The following is a 15,288-nucleotide window of genomic DNA, read 5'->3' on the forward strand; positions in this document are numbered from 1 at the left end:
TTCTTTGTGTCAAAACAACCCTCCCTGCTTGTCAAGACCCTCGGCTTGGCTTTGTCAGCGTAGGTGTGTGTCGCCAGGCAATATGTGTTTTTCAGTAGGCAGCTCTTTCTCACATTGGTGACTTGGGTGACTCACTGATCACATCTGTTTCCAGAGCAGATCCAACCCGTTACCCACCGGAACGTGGTGCCGAAGCCTTCATGTTGTTATTCCACTTCGGGCCACGTGCGTGCTTGCTTGCCCCGTGTGCTCCTCAATGCGTTCAAGGGAGACCGCGCCGAACCCTTGAAGCTCTCTCCAATACCATGGTCTCAAATCAGGCTGCGGCTGCTTTCTTCTATGGAACAAGTGTGTGTTACTTTCATGGAAACTATTGGACCGGCCCATGGCGTGCATTCATTTTTGTGTATATGAGCTGTCTGGAATATGCATGACCTTTGACTTGTTGTACGTGATGCTAAGCAACACAACCCACATACTTGCAGACACATAAAAAGCTGCACAGGCTGTGCTCTGACCCAGGTCATCTGAAATGTAATGCTTATAAACCAGCGTGGTGTTTGCCTGCAGCAGATCTACATTTTTATACATCAAAATAACCTAAATTGTAACTTTAATGTTTGAAGTGGATCCTAACAGCGACTTCTTAATGTTTTTTTCTGTTTCTGTTTTGATGTTGGAGCTTGACTTTGGTGTGAATGTTTGGGGTGCGTTCAGAGTCAAGCTGAGGTTTCTGATTGCTATGAGTCTAATCTGGCTCTTAATTGCTACCGTGCGAGCTGCACAGGCTCCACCACAAAACAGCTTCACTCAGCATGTTTTGACAGGAAGTGGTGGAGAGCCCGCTCCCTCCATTGGCTCAGCCTAAAACCCCTTATCATTCTTCCTTTTTCTCCCTCAATTTAACTTCTTATGATTTCAACGTTTTGCCCATGGACACCTCAATTTGACATGAGTCATTGTACCTTTTTAGTCATCATTTGTGAAACTTCTGGTAAACCACTCGGTGCAACAAGTGCTGCACATTAACACAGATGTCTGATTAATTATTTTAAATTATACACTTTTGTCTCTTATTTTTTCAGTTCCATAACTCTTATCGAGGAATATAAATTGCTTCATTTCTTTGCAGCTCTTTTGTGGTGTTGTTTACCTCTCTTTTCCTCTCGATCTACCCTGTTTTATCCTTTCAGGGCCTTCACGTGCAATTTAATATTTGCATAACTGTCAACTTGAAGAGAACATTTTCTCCACTCTCTCAAACCTCCCCTTTTTGAACTTGCCATGGTAGGCTTGCCATGCAAATACGTTGTGTTTTCCCTCTTTCTTCCCTGGGGGCTGTGCTTTTTGTTTTTTTCAGACTGTAGAAATGTACGTGGCCATTCCAGGATCCATGCTGCCGGAACTATGCTGCCCACTCACCTCTAGCATGACCACATGCTTTTGCTCAAGAGTGTGTGGTCATCTGTATTCATCTATGCCATGAGGTCATAACGTAACTTGGTCAATCACATGAGAAGTGCTCATTGGGAAACTTTCAAAATAAGTTGTTTATTTAACATTAAAGTTGATCATCACAGAAACATGCAGCGACAGTATCAGTGTTTATGGGTCCAATGATATTCTCCTGCATCAGAGAACAATCACACTTGCTTTACCTGTCACATGTACATTCATTCAGAGAAACGGATCTGTGCTCAGATGTAGGAAAGAAAAGTGGGAGTGGACTTATTTTTTGACACGCAGTATGGCAACGTGGGAGGAGTTCCCTCCCTCCCTCCCTCCCTCAGTCAGCCAGTCCGTTGTTACAAGCTGTTGCATGCAGCTTACTCCACAACGCGTGGGTGATAGCAGAAGGATGAGAAGAAAGGTGGTAACTGCAGCTGCCTAATGAATGAAGGCGCAATAATGCCCTGTGAGACAGTGTGGAGGCCACGCGCACAAGAAAAAGAGATTTACTGCGAGTTCATCTGAAGAAGAGTTGGATCTTGGCGTTAGGAGTCGTTTGCCTCAGAAGTATATTCTCAATTAACCAGCAGAGATGAGATCGAGCACTTCTACAAGTTGGATAGTCCGAGGCTGGATAACGTGCGTCCTCCTTACCTTTTACGCACAGGTAAGAACACACTTATTGTCTTCAATAGAACGTTTAAATTGACTCCTAACACAATTAGAAGTGCATTTCATATGCAAGAGAGTTGAACATTACTTTATTGTATACCCTGTCTCCTGTGCACTACGTTTTATGAGATAGAAATTGATTACATTCTGAAACTATCTTGGTCGAGTAGATGGAGGAGGAGGTGTGAAACAGTAAATCAGAATATATGTCATCACATCAGATAAGTCATATGGACTTTTTAAAGTGAGAAGGAAGGTGGGGGTGATTTTTTTTACACTGACTGGAAACAGTTGTGTTTGGGTTGAGTCCACTTCGTCTGTTCTGACCGCAAAAACGCCGCTGGCAACTCGGTGCTCATTTCCCTGAACCATATTATCTCGCGTGAGCCAAATGGCTTATCGGGAATCTCATTCGCTCTTCCATAGAGGAGACACTTTCAATGTGAGAGAATTCAAAGTCTCTAACAACAAAACATAGTCCTATGTTTAACAGTCACTGTCCCCATAAGGCTACAGGCAGTTTATGAATACATCATGCAACGCATCGTTGTGTTGTTTCCATTGTATCTTCATCATAAGCGCTGCGCATTGCCCCAGCTGTGTCACTGCCGCAGTTTAATTTAAGTTTGTTTTAAAGTGAATGGCATGTTGTTGTTTAGTCCGGAGCTAACTCTGTCCAGGTGGAAGTAGTTTATAAGATGCGGTCGTAGTGGTGGGACTGCCGGGCACCAGCGACCTGTTGGCCTGTTACCGTAAGTCAGAGTCGCTCCGACTCTGACTGGAACAGACGCTCTTTCTTCCCTGTTTTCCTTCCCTGCTTTTACTCCTCTGCTTCACTGAGATGTGTTGCAAGAGATAGCGCTTCGAAAAGCCTCTGCTTCTTGTCCATAAATCCAGAGAGGCAAGACAAATGGTGTCAAGTTCAAGCCTCATATGTTCAAATAGTGGCAACAAGAGTATAATAGCTGGAAAACGAGTCGGTGTGTGGAAGGGAAGACATGTTTTTCATCTACGTGTGAAGGTGACACTGCAAATCTTTGGCTTTGGTTTGTTCTCACCATGGCCTTGCCATTACTGACTCACAGCATCCCCAAAGAATTCCCCTTCTTTTTCTTGGTTTTCAACCACTTTATCCAGTCAATTCCAAATGCATGTCCAACTGTCTCTGTAACATTGAGCAATACAAGATTACTTCAAGATGTCGAGAGCTTTAAAAGTCAATGCACTATGAATAAACTGAGGTTTGATGGATTCATTTATTTTCCTAACCACATGGCTCCTTCACTATTTTTATTAGCAATTCATGCATCTGAGCCTCTTCCGTTAGATTATCCAATCTTGATCTCTCACTACCTCTTTCCCAACTCCCTCCATCTAATAGTCAACAAGCAACCCGTCTTCTTTGTAATCATTTAATTGATCAAGAGCCTTTTGTCTAACCCGCTGCAGCTCCATCCATACATCCACCATCACATCAGTAATCAGGCTTGAGCAAAAACACAACATTGCCTCAGGCCGTCAGATTCAAACTTGGTTTAACTAAACAACAGACACATCCAATTAATGAGGAAAGAAAAGCATTAAGGAGTGTGTGACAATAGAGCTTTGTGTGGAGACATCATTAGATTTGAATAGTGTTAACACTTCTTTGGAGCTAGCACAACCCGTTTGAGCTCTGTCTTCAATCAAAACAATTAGCAGACAATAGTTGGGCAGGGACTTGTTTTCCAACTCGTTGCAAGATCTGTTCTTCCTTGAAGATTGAGCTGCCGTTGCTGTGCCACTTGATATCCAGCTTTTATTGAAAATCCCAACCAGCCTTTAAAGTAAAACATTGCAAACTGTGTTTGATTATTACTCCTGATTTTGCAGGTATTAGAATTCCAAGAATTTGTTTCAGTGCCTGTTAAAGAATGAATCACATTCGCAAACATCATATTCAGATTCAATTGTGCATCTCCCCTTTACACCCCCTCGTCACGGATAAGGTGATACGGAATAAAACCACGCTCTGCTTCTCTTGGCTCCATGCCAACGGCTGCCGTTATGCAAATTCTCTTGTATTCTGACTGCCGGTGGAATGCACTCTGCACCACTCTCCTGTTTGATAGGATCACACAAATTCTAGGAAAATATGTTCACATGGGTAGTTACTTTATATTACCAGAGCAAGAAGACTTTACACTTTCTACATTGAATTACCCCAACGGACTATTTACCCTTTTACCTCCCTCATCATTAGACTCACACACTCAAACTCAAGTGTATGTTTGGATCCCTGCAGATAAAGTTAGCTTTGAGGTTGGATATTCTATCTTGACTGTCATCGTAACCTATAATCATATAGGGTGGATCAGCTCTTTTCCTCTTACATATATATTTAGTGAGTCGAAACATACTGCCTTGCATAACTGACACCCAATATTTAGATGTGGCGGTACCAAAAATACAATTCCCAGCATTCTTTTGGCTTCCTGTGCACTGTGTCCCAGCTATATGGATTCACCACCACTGGCGTTTGTGTCTCCACGTCTCTGTCTATCTATTCACCCACCTATCCGTAGTGCACAAACATGAACCTCTTAGCACGGGAAGCGTTCCTACTTGTTTCACTGGTGTCTGCTGCAGCACATGGTCCTTGTTAGCGCTGCGGTCTGACTCTGAGCAGTGAGCGCTGAGCATCATGATCCCTCCGGTTAGAGTCTAAAACAAAGACTGGCTGAAGTGTGAGAGGCCTAATGGAGGTAATTAAATGCCTCCGTGTTCTTGGTGCTCTGTTGAAGCCCGGGGCCGGACAGACAGACACTGAGGCTAAACAGAGTTTAACATGGAGGTGTGAGATAGAGAGGGAAAGAAATAGCAAGAGGAGGACATGGTGTGAAAGACGATGTTAGAGTTCCATCGCATTATTCTCTTAGCCACAGCTATATTTATATGCCTCTTAAGACTTTAGCATGATACTATTTTTTGTAAATGAAGAATGTAATTATTTTTAGGAAGGGTGACGTTTGAGTCCAGACAGATGTACTGTTGGAAATAAAAGACAGCCTTTGATGATGAGTATGATGACAGACTGACTTATGTCGGTCGCCTCTTGAAAGAGCAGGAGGATGGGTTGATCCCTTTTCACTTAACTGGACCTCTGCGGCACCAGCCTTTTTTTTTTAGAGTGCAAATTACAGAATGAATGACTGAATTTGTGTATAATTTCATGGGAAAAAGAAGCTTGCAGAAGGGCTGAGCGAGGGAAAAGTAGAAGGTTGATCCCAGTTCAGACTGCAGTCAAGCCTATAGGTTGTATTTGTTTTACATTTAAATATAGACGCTGTGGCTTTGGCATAGTTTCTGTCATAACAGCCAGATTCTCTAATTCAGCAATGTGGCTCGGAGTTCACCGGCCCCTAATTTAGGTTGGCTGGAGGACGTGTCCAGTATGTGAGAGCCTGCACGGCTTACCTTTGTGGCCTTTTTTTTCCAAATCAGAGTTCCCATTTTTACTGTTAACTTCCATGTTCCTTGCAACTAAAGCTCTGGCACTCCATAGTAACAATATCAACTGTTATCTCAAGTTTGAATATAATGAATTCACCGTTTAGATTAACTACTGCCTTAAGATTTGTTTTTATTCTCACCATTTAGTAAATGGGCAAGTTGACCAATTCTGCCAATGACATGGTGAGTGTCTTTTAGGAGCTCACTAGTGGAGATCAGGAGAATATCTGCAGCCAAGTGTTTTCAAGCCAACTGGAGTGGATTGGATTAAGTTCCAGTTAGTTCTCCTTATGCGACTGGTTGCTATTGGGTTTGGGTTGCTGGTTTGGAGGGTGTGCTGTGCTGTGGTCAGGTGCTTCTGAGAGTCTGGAAAGAATTCCTGGGCATGTCATGGAGATATTTAACCATCCTCTTCCTCTCATTACTCACCACCATCTGAAAATATCATGTGGATTTGAAAGATGAACTGAAGAAGAATAATTGCAGTAGAAAAGTGTGGCATACCTTTAGAAGGAATAGTAGTTTAAAAACTATTTCAACTTCCAAAGTTGCACTTCACTTTCCTATTTTCAGTTTTGTTCTTTGAAATTGTCTGTCTATACTATATATATATATATATATATATATATATATATATATATATATATATATATATATATATATATATATATATATATATATATATATTCCAAATATGCCTTGTTTTGTGTTTGTAAAGGATACATGACTGCTTTGTTTTCTGTCACTTACAAAGCTTACTTAAAATAACAGAAAACTAATTGTATGTCCTGTTATGTTTTTAGAACACTGTCTCCAAATCTATCCAGTGTAATGAAACACATTATTTAAGAGGCTCCAGGTGCTGCAAGAAGTGTCAACCAGGTAAACACACACACACGCACACGCACACACACACACAGAAGTAAACACAAGAAAGTAGCTGGTTTACATGACGGAAGTAGCATACAATAAAAATAGATTTCCATTCACAAAGATCTTGAATCAAAAGAGGAAGAATGTTAAAAAAAGGAACATCTTGGCCAAAAATGGCTCTGACGTACACATTTTTTCACAACCACACACATGTTGCGTTGACATTCCACTTAAAATACTCATTCATTCTAATTTTGTCAATTTAATTCCTCTTTTCTCTTCTTCCATTAGAGTTTTTAGTGGCTATGTGATTATGTACGGGTTGTTAACTCCATCTGTCTTTCTTTATCCCTCTTTCTCATTCTCGCTCACTTTTTTTCCTTCTTCTTTTTGGTTAGGCTTCCGTGTGTTTTCCGACTGCACTGATTCCCAACAGACCATATGTAATAAATGTAATCCGGGTGAATACCAGCCGGGCTGGACTGAACAGATGCGCTGTCTCCAGCAGAAGCGCTGTGACCAGGGTCAGTACCAGCAGTTTGGAAATCTTAATAAAACATGAAAATGTGTTTGCTACTCATGCCATAACGATACACATGTTAAAATATGATATCGTAGTTTGCAGGTATTATCTTCACTCCTGTTTACTTACATTAGAGAACAAAAAACAAACAGCTGTTAATCACAAGCTCTCCAGTACAACAAAGCTTCTGATACTGTCTCAAAAAAGTTAAGATTAAGGGTTTTAATACATATCTATTTATTGTTGTACTATTTTATTCTTTGTACCAAAGCCAATTCCAAGCTACACAGATAAATAGATCAGCCTGCGGAGTGGAGGTAAAACACACATGCTCATTCCTTTCAAGGATTCGCACTAATAGACTCTTGCCATTGACTACCAGGTAAGGGTTTTATGGAGCGGCCTGAAAACCTCGTGGCGGAGGAGCCGTGCCGTTGCCTCTCTGGCCTCCAATGCTACCCCATCAACTGCGAGTACTGTGAGAGGATACCCACCTGCAGTGCTGGATATGGACTCGAGTTGGACCTCGGTGAGACACGTGAACACATGACACACCTCAACCAATTACAGCAGCTGAGAGCAATGCGACAATGTGTTATTAATTCCAGAGTCTACTAATGGAAGGAAGACATGCGCTGCATGCAAGAAGGGCTTCTTCTCTGCGGACAACACCGCAGAACATTGCAAACAATGGACTAAGTGAGTTTAAATGTGCACACACACACACAGACACACACACACACACACAGGTTTTAGCCTAGAATCATGAAGGGAAAATGCAATTGGGTAGCTGTCGTCTGCCTCACCACCGACCAGCTGTTATGAGTAATACTCACACCACTTCCCCTGGAACCCTGGACCAAATACCAGCTTCCACTGCCGGCCGGATCCTTGATGATGATGATGATGATGGTGGCGAGAGGGAGGGAGAATTTTGTTTTTCTCTCCATCTGTTCCTTTTTCTGTAACGTTGCAGATTCATCGGTAATGGCTTTCAGGTTGGCCTGTGAAATGTTGAGGGAAAGAAAAAACAACAACGAGTGAGTCCAGTTGTACAACTACTTCCCTTGACTGTGCTTTTGTAATTTCATCCTCTCATCTAGTTGCAAGGCTGAAGGCCGGAGTGAATCACAGCCAGGCAGCGCTCAGGCTGATGCAGTGTGTGGAGCACCTGTCCATGGTAAGACAGGGAAGACATTGACACATTCACTGCTATTTGTGTCCGATATTTATGACTGTTTGCACCTTTGGCAGATGATATTTAGAGTGGGAAAGCAAGCTCTGAACTCCTCTATCTTGCAGGTGCAGCATACTCCTGGGTTATAGTGTCCGTGCTATCGGTCATCACTGTTCTCTGCCTCCTCATCCTGCTTCTCTTCTGCTACAAGGACAAGCTGAAATTACTCTCTGGTAAGCTGCATAAGTCATACTTGAAGTTCATCTCTCGCTATGATGTTTTTAAGGTGTCAGACATTGCAGACATTGGTTCTAAATGCCTTTTTCTACCCAAGTAGTGTGTAAATGTTACTATCTAACGCCTGAACACATTAAGAATGATCATTTCAGGTGTTCACTAACTTCTTTTTTGCAGTACATCTTTGCTAGAAATTATTAAGATGCCTGCCACTGCATTGTATGCAGGATTAAGGTACAATGTGTTGTTTCTTTGTCTAGTAAATCTGCGATCCTGTGTCCAGAATTTGAAGAGGACTAGGATACAACAGGTAAAGTGAAGTTTTAGTTAGAACACTGCAAATACACTAAAGCCAAAGTTTTTGCAAGTAATCCCACCGACTTATTAGATTGTTTCTTTTGATCATATCTGCTATAAACAATCAGAGACAATATATATATATATATATATATATATATATATATATATATATATATAGACAGCTCTTCTGTCTATATTACTACTTGGTGTATTAACAACAAATGAAAATACTTCTTACGACTCATGCACATAATAACAGCAACTTGCAATGCCCCTTTCTTTGTTTCTGCTGTTCCAGGAGACCTTGGCCCCTCTTTACCACAGTGGAGGAGGATTAGGAGTTGGCCCCAAATATACACCGTGTGAGACGACCAAACTCATCTGCCAAGCACCCCACAGCCCCGCCGATGAGCACCCATGCACCTTCCCAACATCTGTTCCCGATGTGAAGGTCTCACTGCCCTTCACGGGGGAAAGGACGGAGGACCAAGGAACCAAGGAGAAGATAGTGATGGAGGATCAGAGTAAAGGGCCCGGAGAACCAGAGGAGGTGTCAGAAGAAGAGGAGGTCGTGAGTGTGTCTCCTCTTTGGGCAGGTTCTTGTGTGTGTGTCATTCCTGTCCGTGAGCCACTGGAAGTAGGGGAGAATGAGGACTGCAGCCAGGCTGTCAGTGCCGGGACTCCAGGAACCTGCTCCTGCAGAGGGCTGGATGGAGATGAAAGTGGGAAAGAAGATAAACATGGGAGTGTAAGGGCAGACGGTAATGGAGAAAATGGTGACGGAAACCCAGAAAAGATAGTTTTGTCCAAGAGTGAGACAGGCGTTGCATCTATTGCCCCGCTTTCTCCTCCACTGCTCCACATCTCCTCCGTCATCCCTCCATCCAGTCCACTTCCTGAACTCTGCCTGCCGCTGTCTCAAGCTCAGATGAGACCAGAGTTCAAACCTCACCTGACTGACAGCTCACTGGTGAAGCGGGAGGAATTGTACAGACTGGCAAGCACAGACTCCACCTCGACGGAGAACGGCGCGACCTCTGCGACGACCTCGGTCAGCCCCTTGATGACTTCCTCATCCGTTGGAGATCTCTACCTGGACAAGCCCCCTGAGGCCTCGAGCCCGGAGCAAGGTCAGGGACTTTCCTGGAGGGACAGCAAGGGAATCAAACTCTCTTCTGGAGACTTAGATCTCGACTGTTCCCCTGAGAGCCTCCATAGTCAGCTGACTGAACCAACTCTTACCTCCGGTAAGTACAAATGGAACACTTGCATTTAGTCTGCCATAAAAAAGTCACAGTATAGTATGCCATTAAAGGGTATTTGTGTAGTATGTCTTAATAATACATAAAAAGTCATTGTTTAGTATGTCTTAAGAAAATCATAAAAAGATGTAATAAAAAAAATATGCATGCCATAAAAAAGTCTCACTATATTATGTTACTAAAAGTAATATGTCATAAACAAGTAATAATATAGTATGTCTTTAAAAAGTAATAAAAAGTCATGATATGAAATGCCATAAAAAATATCATACTATAGTATAAACAATGGTCATAAAAAAGTCATAGTACGGTATGTCATAAAAGTTCTTCCGATAATAAGTCTTTAAAAAGTCATGAGTCGTAGTGTAGTATGTCATAAAAAGTACCGGTAATAGAAAATGAATAGTACAGTATTTCATAAAGAATGCATTGTATATTATACCAATAAAAAGACATAAATAGTCATATTGTACTAGTCATAAACAAGTCATACTTCAGTATGCCATAAAATGGCATAGTATAGTGTCATAAAAAGTTGAAATATATAATAATGACTTATATTATTATTAATTATATGAGTTTATTATAACTCAAGTATGACTTAATCTCACAATTGGAAAATTGTGATTTAGTAGCTCATAATCTTGACTAAGTTTTTCCATAAGTGTTGTTACTTTTATTACCACCAAACTTTCCCAATTTCTGTCCATGGTCGAAATGGGCTTTTATACTTTTGTCTCTTGATTCTTAGAAAGTCAAGCTATTTTATTTTTACTCTCCTGGGGTATAAAAAAAAAGATGCTGTCGAGATAGATATATTTTTTGAATAGTTTTGCTATGACCATTTAACGATGTCAATGCAAAGTGAATGCTCCACGGTTGTGTGCTCTGATGATGTTGGCTCATTACAAAGACTGTTGGACCACAGTTGTGTTTGCCAGGTGGATCCTTAGTTCTCTGCTCATGTAGGCAGTCGCCACCACTGTATGGCCACAGCGTCATACCCATACATGAAATGATATGGTACCCAGCAGGCGACCAAAAACAACACAAAGCAATTCATGTTGGTTTTAATGGAAAGTGTTACTGTCACGTTGTTGAACTTGTATTGTTCTCGTAGAGACCTTTGCACACTGCCAAAAAGGAAAATCTCTGGAAAACATATTTATGTATTGTGCCTCAAACACTGAGTGGTTATGGTTAGATCTAAAAGTCGTCTCGTCAAAGCGATCTGAACAGTACTGGGGTTTTACAAGCCAACATTTAGGTTTCAGCATTTGAATACAGAATTAGTGTGATTGTTTCCAAGAAATATGTCTTATGAAAGCCAGTATTCGATAGCTTGACCCCGGACTTAGAGGGACCACACAGAAAGCAGGAATGAGATATCTGTGTTAGATGAGCTAGTGAACCACTAGAACCACACTCTAACATACACTGTGTGTGTGTGTGTGTGTGTGTGTGTGTGTGTGTGTGTGTGTGTGTGTGTGTGTGTGTGTGTGTGTGTGTGTGTCAGTCTGAACTATGCCATCTACAAAGCTCCTGTTTACCCAGAGTTCCATAGGGTTGCGCAAAGTGACCACAGCTTTAATTGAAGCAAGATGTGCACAGCTTGAGTAATACTTTTATAACCCTGCCCGCCCAACAAAAAACACACACACACAGACACACAAAACGTTTTTTTTTTTTACTCTCACTTAATGACTTGGTTCTTGAATTACACCCTGGCTGGCCTGAGAAGAACACCATTTCCCATAATGCAGTAATCACAGGTGATTAAATGGGTTCCCTGCATGCAATCTATTTATAAGTGTGAGAAGAAAAATGTATGTTCCATTTTAGTTGTCTTACATGGTTTACACATAGATGCTGGACAGTATACAACATCAGTCATGTGTTGGACTCTCCGCAGCTTCAGTTTTTGGGGTTTAAATGCATTTGTTTATTTAAATTAACAGTAGTAATGCCCCAGATATATTGTACCGCTTGAGGAATTAGACTGGCAGCTGTCCAGGTAAAATGAGCAAGATTTGGCAGAGCACTGTGTACAATTGTGGTTTTCGCTGAGCTAAGGAGGGGTACACAAGTTCAACTTTACTCTTTGGTTTAAAAACCCTGTCAGCACACAATTGTTGGGCACCCAGAAACAAATCTGCTTGACAGAATAACCCGAGCAGATTCCACAGAGCTTTGTTTTAAAAGTTGTGGTGATCTGACATAGTCTTGAGCTCGACCTCTCAGACTGATATTCCAGGAAAGGCTCTCAGATGGGGAACACGTAGACACACTTACTGTGATTGCGTTTGTCTGCCTTGATATGTGTGCTTTTCAGTGTGTGTGTGCGAGTGTGTGCGTGCACATGTGTGAACTGGCATGAGCTGTGAGTCACTGAGGGTCTGCCTGTCCTGTCGGCTGGAAACTCAGACAGGAGGCTGGATAAAATAGGAACCAGAGGCTTATTGTGGTGAAAGATGGCTTACAAGACAAAAACACACATTTCATTTCCTAATTCACCTGGTTGGGTGGAATTCATATATAAACAATACATGAACAATAGTAGATCAGTGTAAGTTTATATGTTTCTTATTGAGAAACGTGCACAGCTCTGGATGGAAATAAAGGTTATAGAGAGTTGAACATTATTATTTTGCATTTATTCAGCCATCTCTGTAAAACCTTGAACCCAAATGAGTTGTTTTCAGAGGTCTTGAGTTTCTCACGCTAAAAACTGCTGGACGCTGAAACAAATAAGGCAGAAAGGATATGATATAGCTGTCTATGTAGCTGTGGGCTCTTTGTGGTCATCCTGCATGGTCATTACGCCCACTGTCCATTTATCATCTGAGCTTACCCAAGATATAGTCCCTTCTTCACTGGCATCACGAATAGGGAAAGCTCTTTCTGACTCTGTGTGGGGGAGAAATTGTAAGGCCATGCCTTGCACAATTTCCTAATAAGGTGTCATATCACCCATCATTTTCTGTACCAGTTAGAGTGGGAGCTGATGATTTATTTGTCATGAAACCATGGTTTTTGTCACACAAGCCCACACTAGAAAAAAATGTAACTACCAGGCAAATTTGATGCATAAATAGTGTCCCATTTCTTATCCCTTTACCACTCTTGTGTGTGTTTTCTACTTCTCACAACCGCCTCTTTTTCTCCTTTCCGCATTGTTCCGTACAGGTCAGGTGTCCGGGAGCCACAACACCACCTTCATCTCCAGCGGTCAGGTGATGAACTTCAGCGGCGATGTCATAGTCGTCTACGTCAGCCAGACGTCTCTCGGGAGTGAAGGGGCGGGTCAGGACGATGCCTTCGGGAGCCCTGTTCAGGAAGAGGCCAATGAGACGGCTCCGTTTTTCCAGAGCAGCATGAGGCAGCAAGAGGACTCCATCAGTCAAAGCACCTTGCAGGACGAGACACTGCCAGTCCAGGAAGTGAGGGAGGAGCGGCCGCTGGGGAAGTGAAAAGTGACGACTGGCTGTTTATTTGTCAGAAGACGAAGTCGAAGAACATTATTGATCTCCTATACAGCCAAGTACCCACGGACTGCGCTACATCTTTCCTTCAGGACAGTACAGTGATCAGCTCAGTGACAATCAGTTAGACAATGTAAAAATAACCTCCGATCATTTCTGTTGGTTACTTTGCCTTAAATGTCTCCGCTCCCAATTACATGAAAAAAAAGCCTGAATAAATCTATAAACCATCTGCTTTCTGTCCAAGAAGAAATAAAAAAGGCTTTTATTTCAAATGGAGCGGAGCAGAGAGCAACTTTTTAGAGTTGTGGAGCTATCGATCTATGCCTCCATCATTGGTTTGGAAACATTAGTCTCTGAATCTTGCCTCAGGCATCTCCAAAGTGCCTTTATTCATTTTCCATTGGAAGGCTTCATGCTTTTGCAAATGGAAACTCCCTCCTTTCTAGACAATGATGGGGAATTTTGATGGGAATAAGTTGTGGAACTAGGGTTCTGACTGGAAGAACATCATGCTTTTATTGTTGTATGGAAATTGCAGCTGGGTCTTGATATAACAGCATTATATCAAATGCATTTTATCATTTCCCACCTTCCACCATTGGCTGGCCCAGATTAAAGTTTGTACACGCCTGAATTTGATATTTGCATGATTTTAAAAGTGTTCTTGCATAACAAAATATCCACCATGTGGAAATAATTGTGTTTGCTGTCACAAAATCAAACCATAAAAGCAAATACTTTTTTGTGAGGAATTCCATCTACAGGCTACATTACTATTTGGCATTTCACTGAGTGAATGTTTCTATTTTAGGGTTACAAGGTTGGACAAAAGCTAATTTACAGTAAAGAGACACATCCAGTTTTGGTACGACGCTTATTTATCCCATATTTAGATTTTTTTTTAAATTCTCTACTTATTGCACCACAAGTGCAGTGTGTCTAAGAAAAAAAATGCTATGCATTTGATAAGCTATTTTATTACTGTTTTGTTTTGTTTCATTATGTTTTAATGTGCAAGCCTTCATGAAGAAAAGTAAAATGTCAGCCTGTTTATATTTTCATTAATTTGACAAAGTAGATTGTTTATGTATTATTTCAGGAGATATGTGATCAATGTCTGTATATATTTTAAAAGAAAAGAATGTATATGTGAATCAAGAATGAACAATCTCTTTGTGCTTATTCTCCTTCGGTGTGGAAGTGTCGCCATTAAAAGCAGGCGAAACGCACACGTGGAGTTATAAGTTTGATTACAACCTCGCCATATGTTTTCAGCTATACGCTTATTATGTACATATCAATCAAACCATTGCAATGAATGACTGAAAGAATATTTTGATTGAAATTAAATACGTCTGCATCTAATCCTCCCAGGGTTGGCTGCTTTCCTACATTCTGTGGTTTCTCTCTGTCAACTTTTCTATTCTGGTTTTGACAAATTACAATGAACGAGTCATTTCTCCCCTCAAGACGATCTATAATCTTTGTGAAGCAATGCTAATTAGACATGTGGCGAGACCTCTGTGTCTTTATGCCCTGTTGACGGACAGACAGGCAGACAGGCGGACAGACAGGCGGACAGACAGACAGACAGACAGACAGCCTTTCATCAGGCCTGTCGATGGCAAGCAGCTGTGAGGGGAAACCAAGACCAGCCAGCGTCACAGAGAGACCACATGAGAGGAACTGGCAGCACTCATTTAGGCCTGGTTTGGGTCAGCAAGACTATGTTTATATATGTGTGTGTTTGTGTGTGTGTAAGTGTGCATCTCGTACTGGCCTATTTTATGGTTGTTTGCGAAAACAGGAAATTATGAC

General features: G+C 41.6%; 1 protein-coding gene across 1 annotated transcript; it reads left to right on the forward strand.

The window, feature by feature from the left end:
- Positions 1 to 2,041: 2,041 nt before the first annotated feature.
- On the forward strand, positions 2,042 to 13,693 carry tnfrsf11a (tumor necrosis factor receptor superfamily, member 11a, NFKB activator). Its single transcript, XM_068581512.1, has 10 exons — positions 2,042 to 2,116; positions 6,417 to 6,495; positions 6,885 to 7,010; positions 7,392 to 7,538; positions 7,618 to 7,708; positions 8,113 to 8,189; positions 8,312 to 8,419; positions 8,684 to 8,733; positions 9,022 to 9,970; positions 13,172 to 13,693. Exons 1-10 carry the CDS (start codon positions 2,042 to 2,044, stop codon positions 13,453 to 13,455), a joined length of 1,986 nt encoding a protein of 661 aa, XP_068437613.1. The 3' UTR covers positions 13,456 to 13,693.
- Positions 13,694 to 15,288: the final 1,595 nt, after the last annotated feature.

Source organism: Clinocottus analis, unplaced genomic scaffold (genome assembly GCF_023055335.1).
Source record: "Clinocottus analis isolate CAN_PGR_092001 unplaced genomic scaffold, fCliAna1.0.p SCAF_18, whole genome shotgun sequence".
Lineage (NCBI taxonomy): Eukaryota > Metazoa > Chordata > Actinopteri > Perciformes > Cottidae > Clinocottus > Clinocottus analis.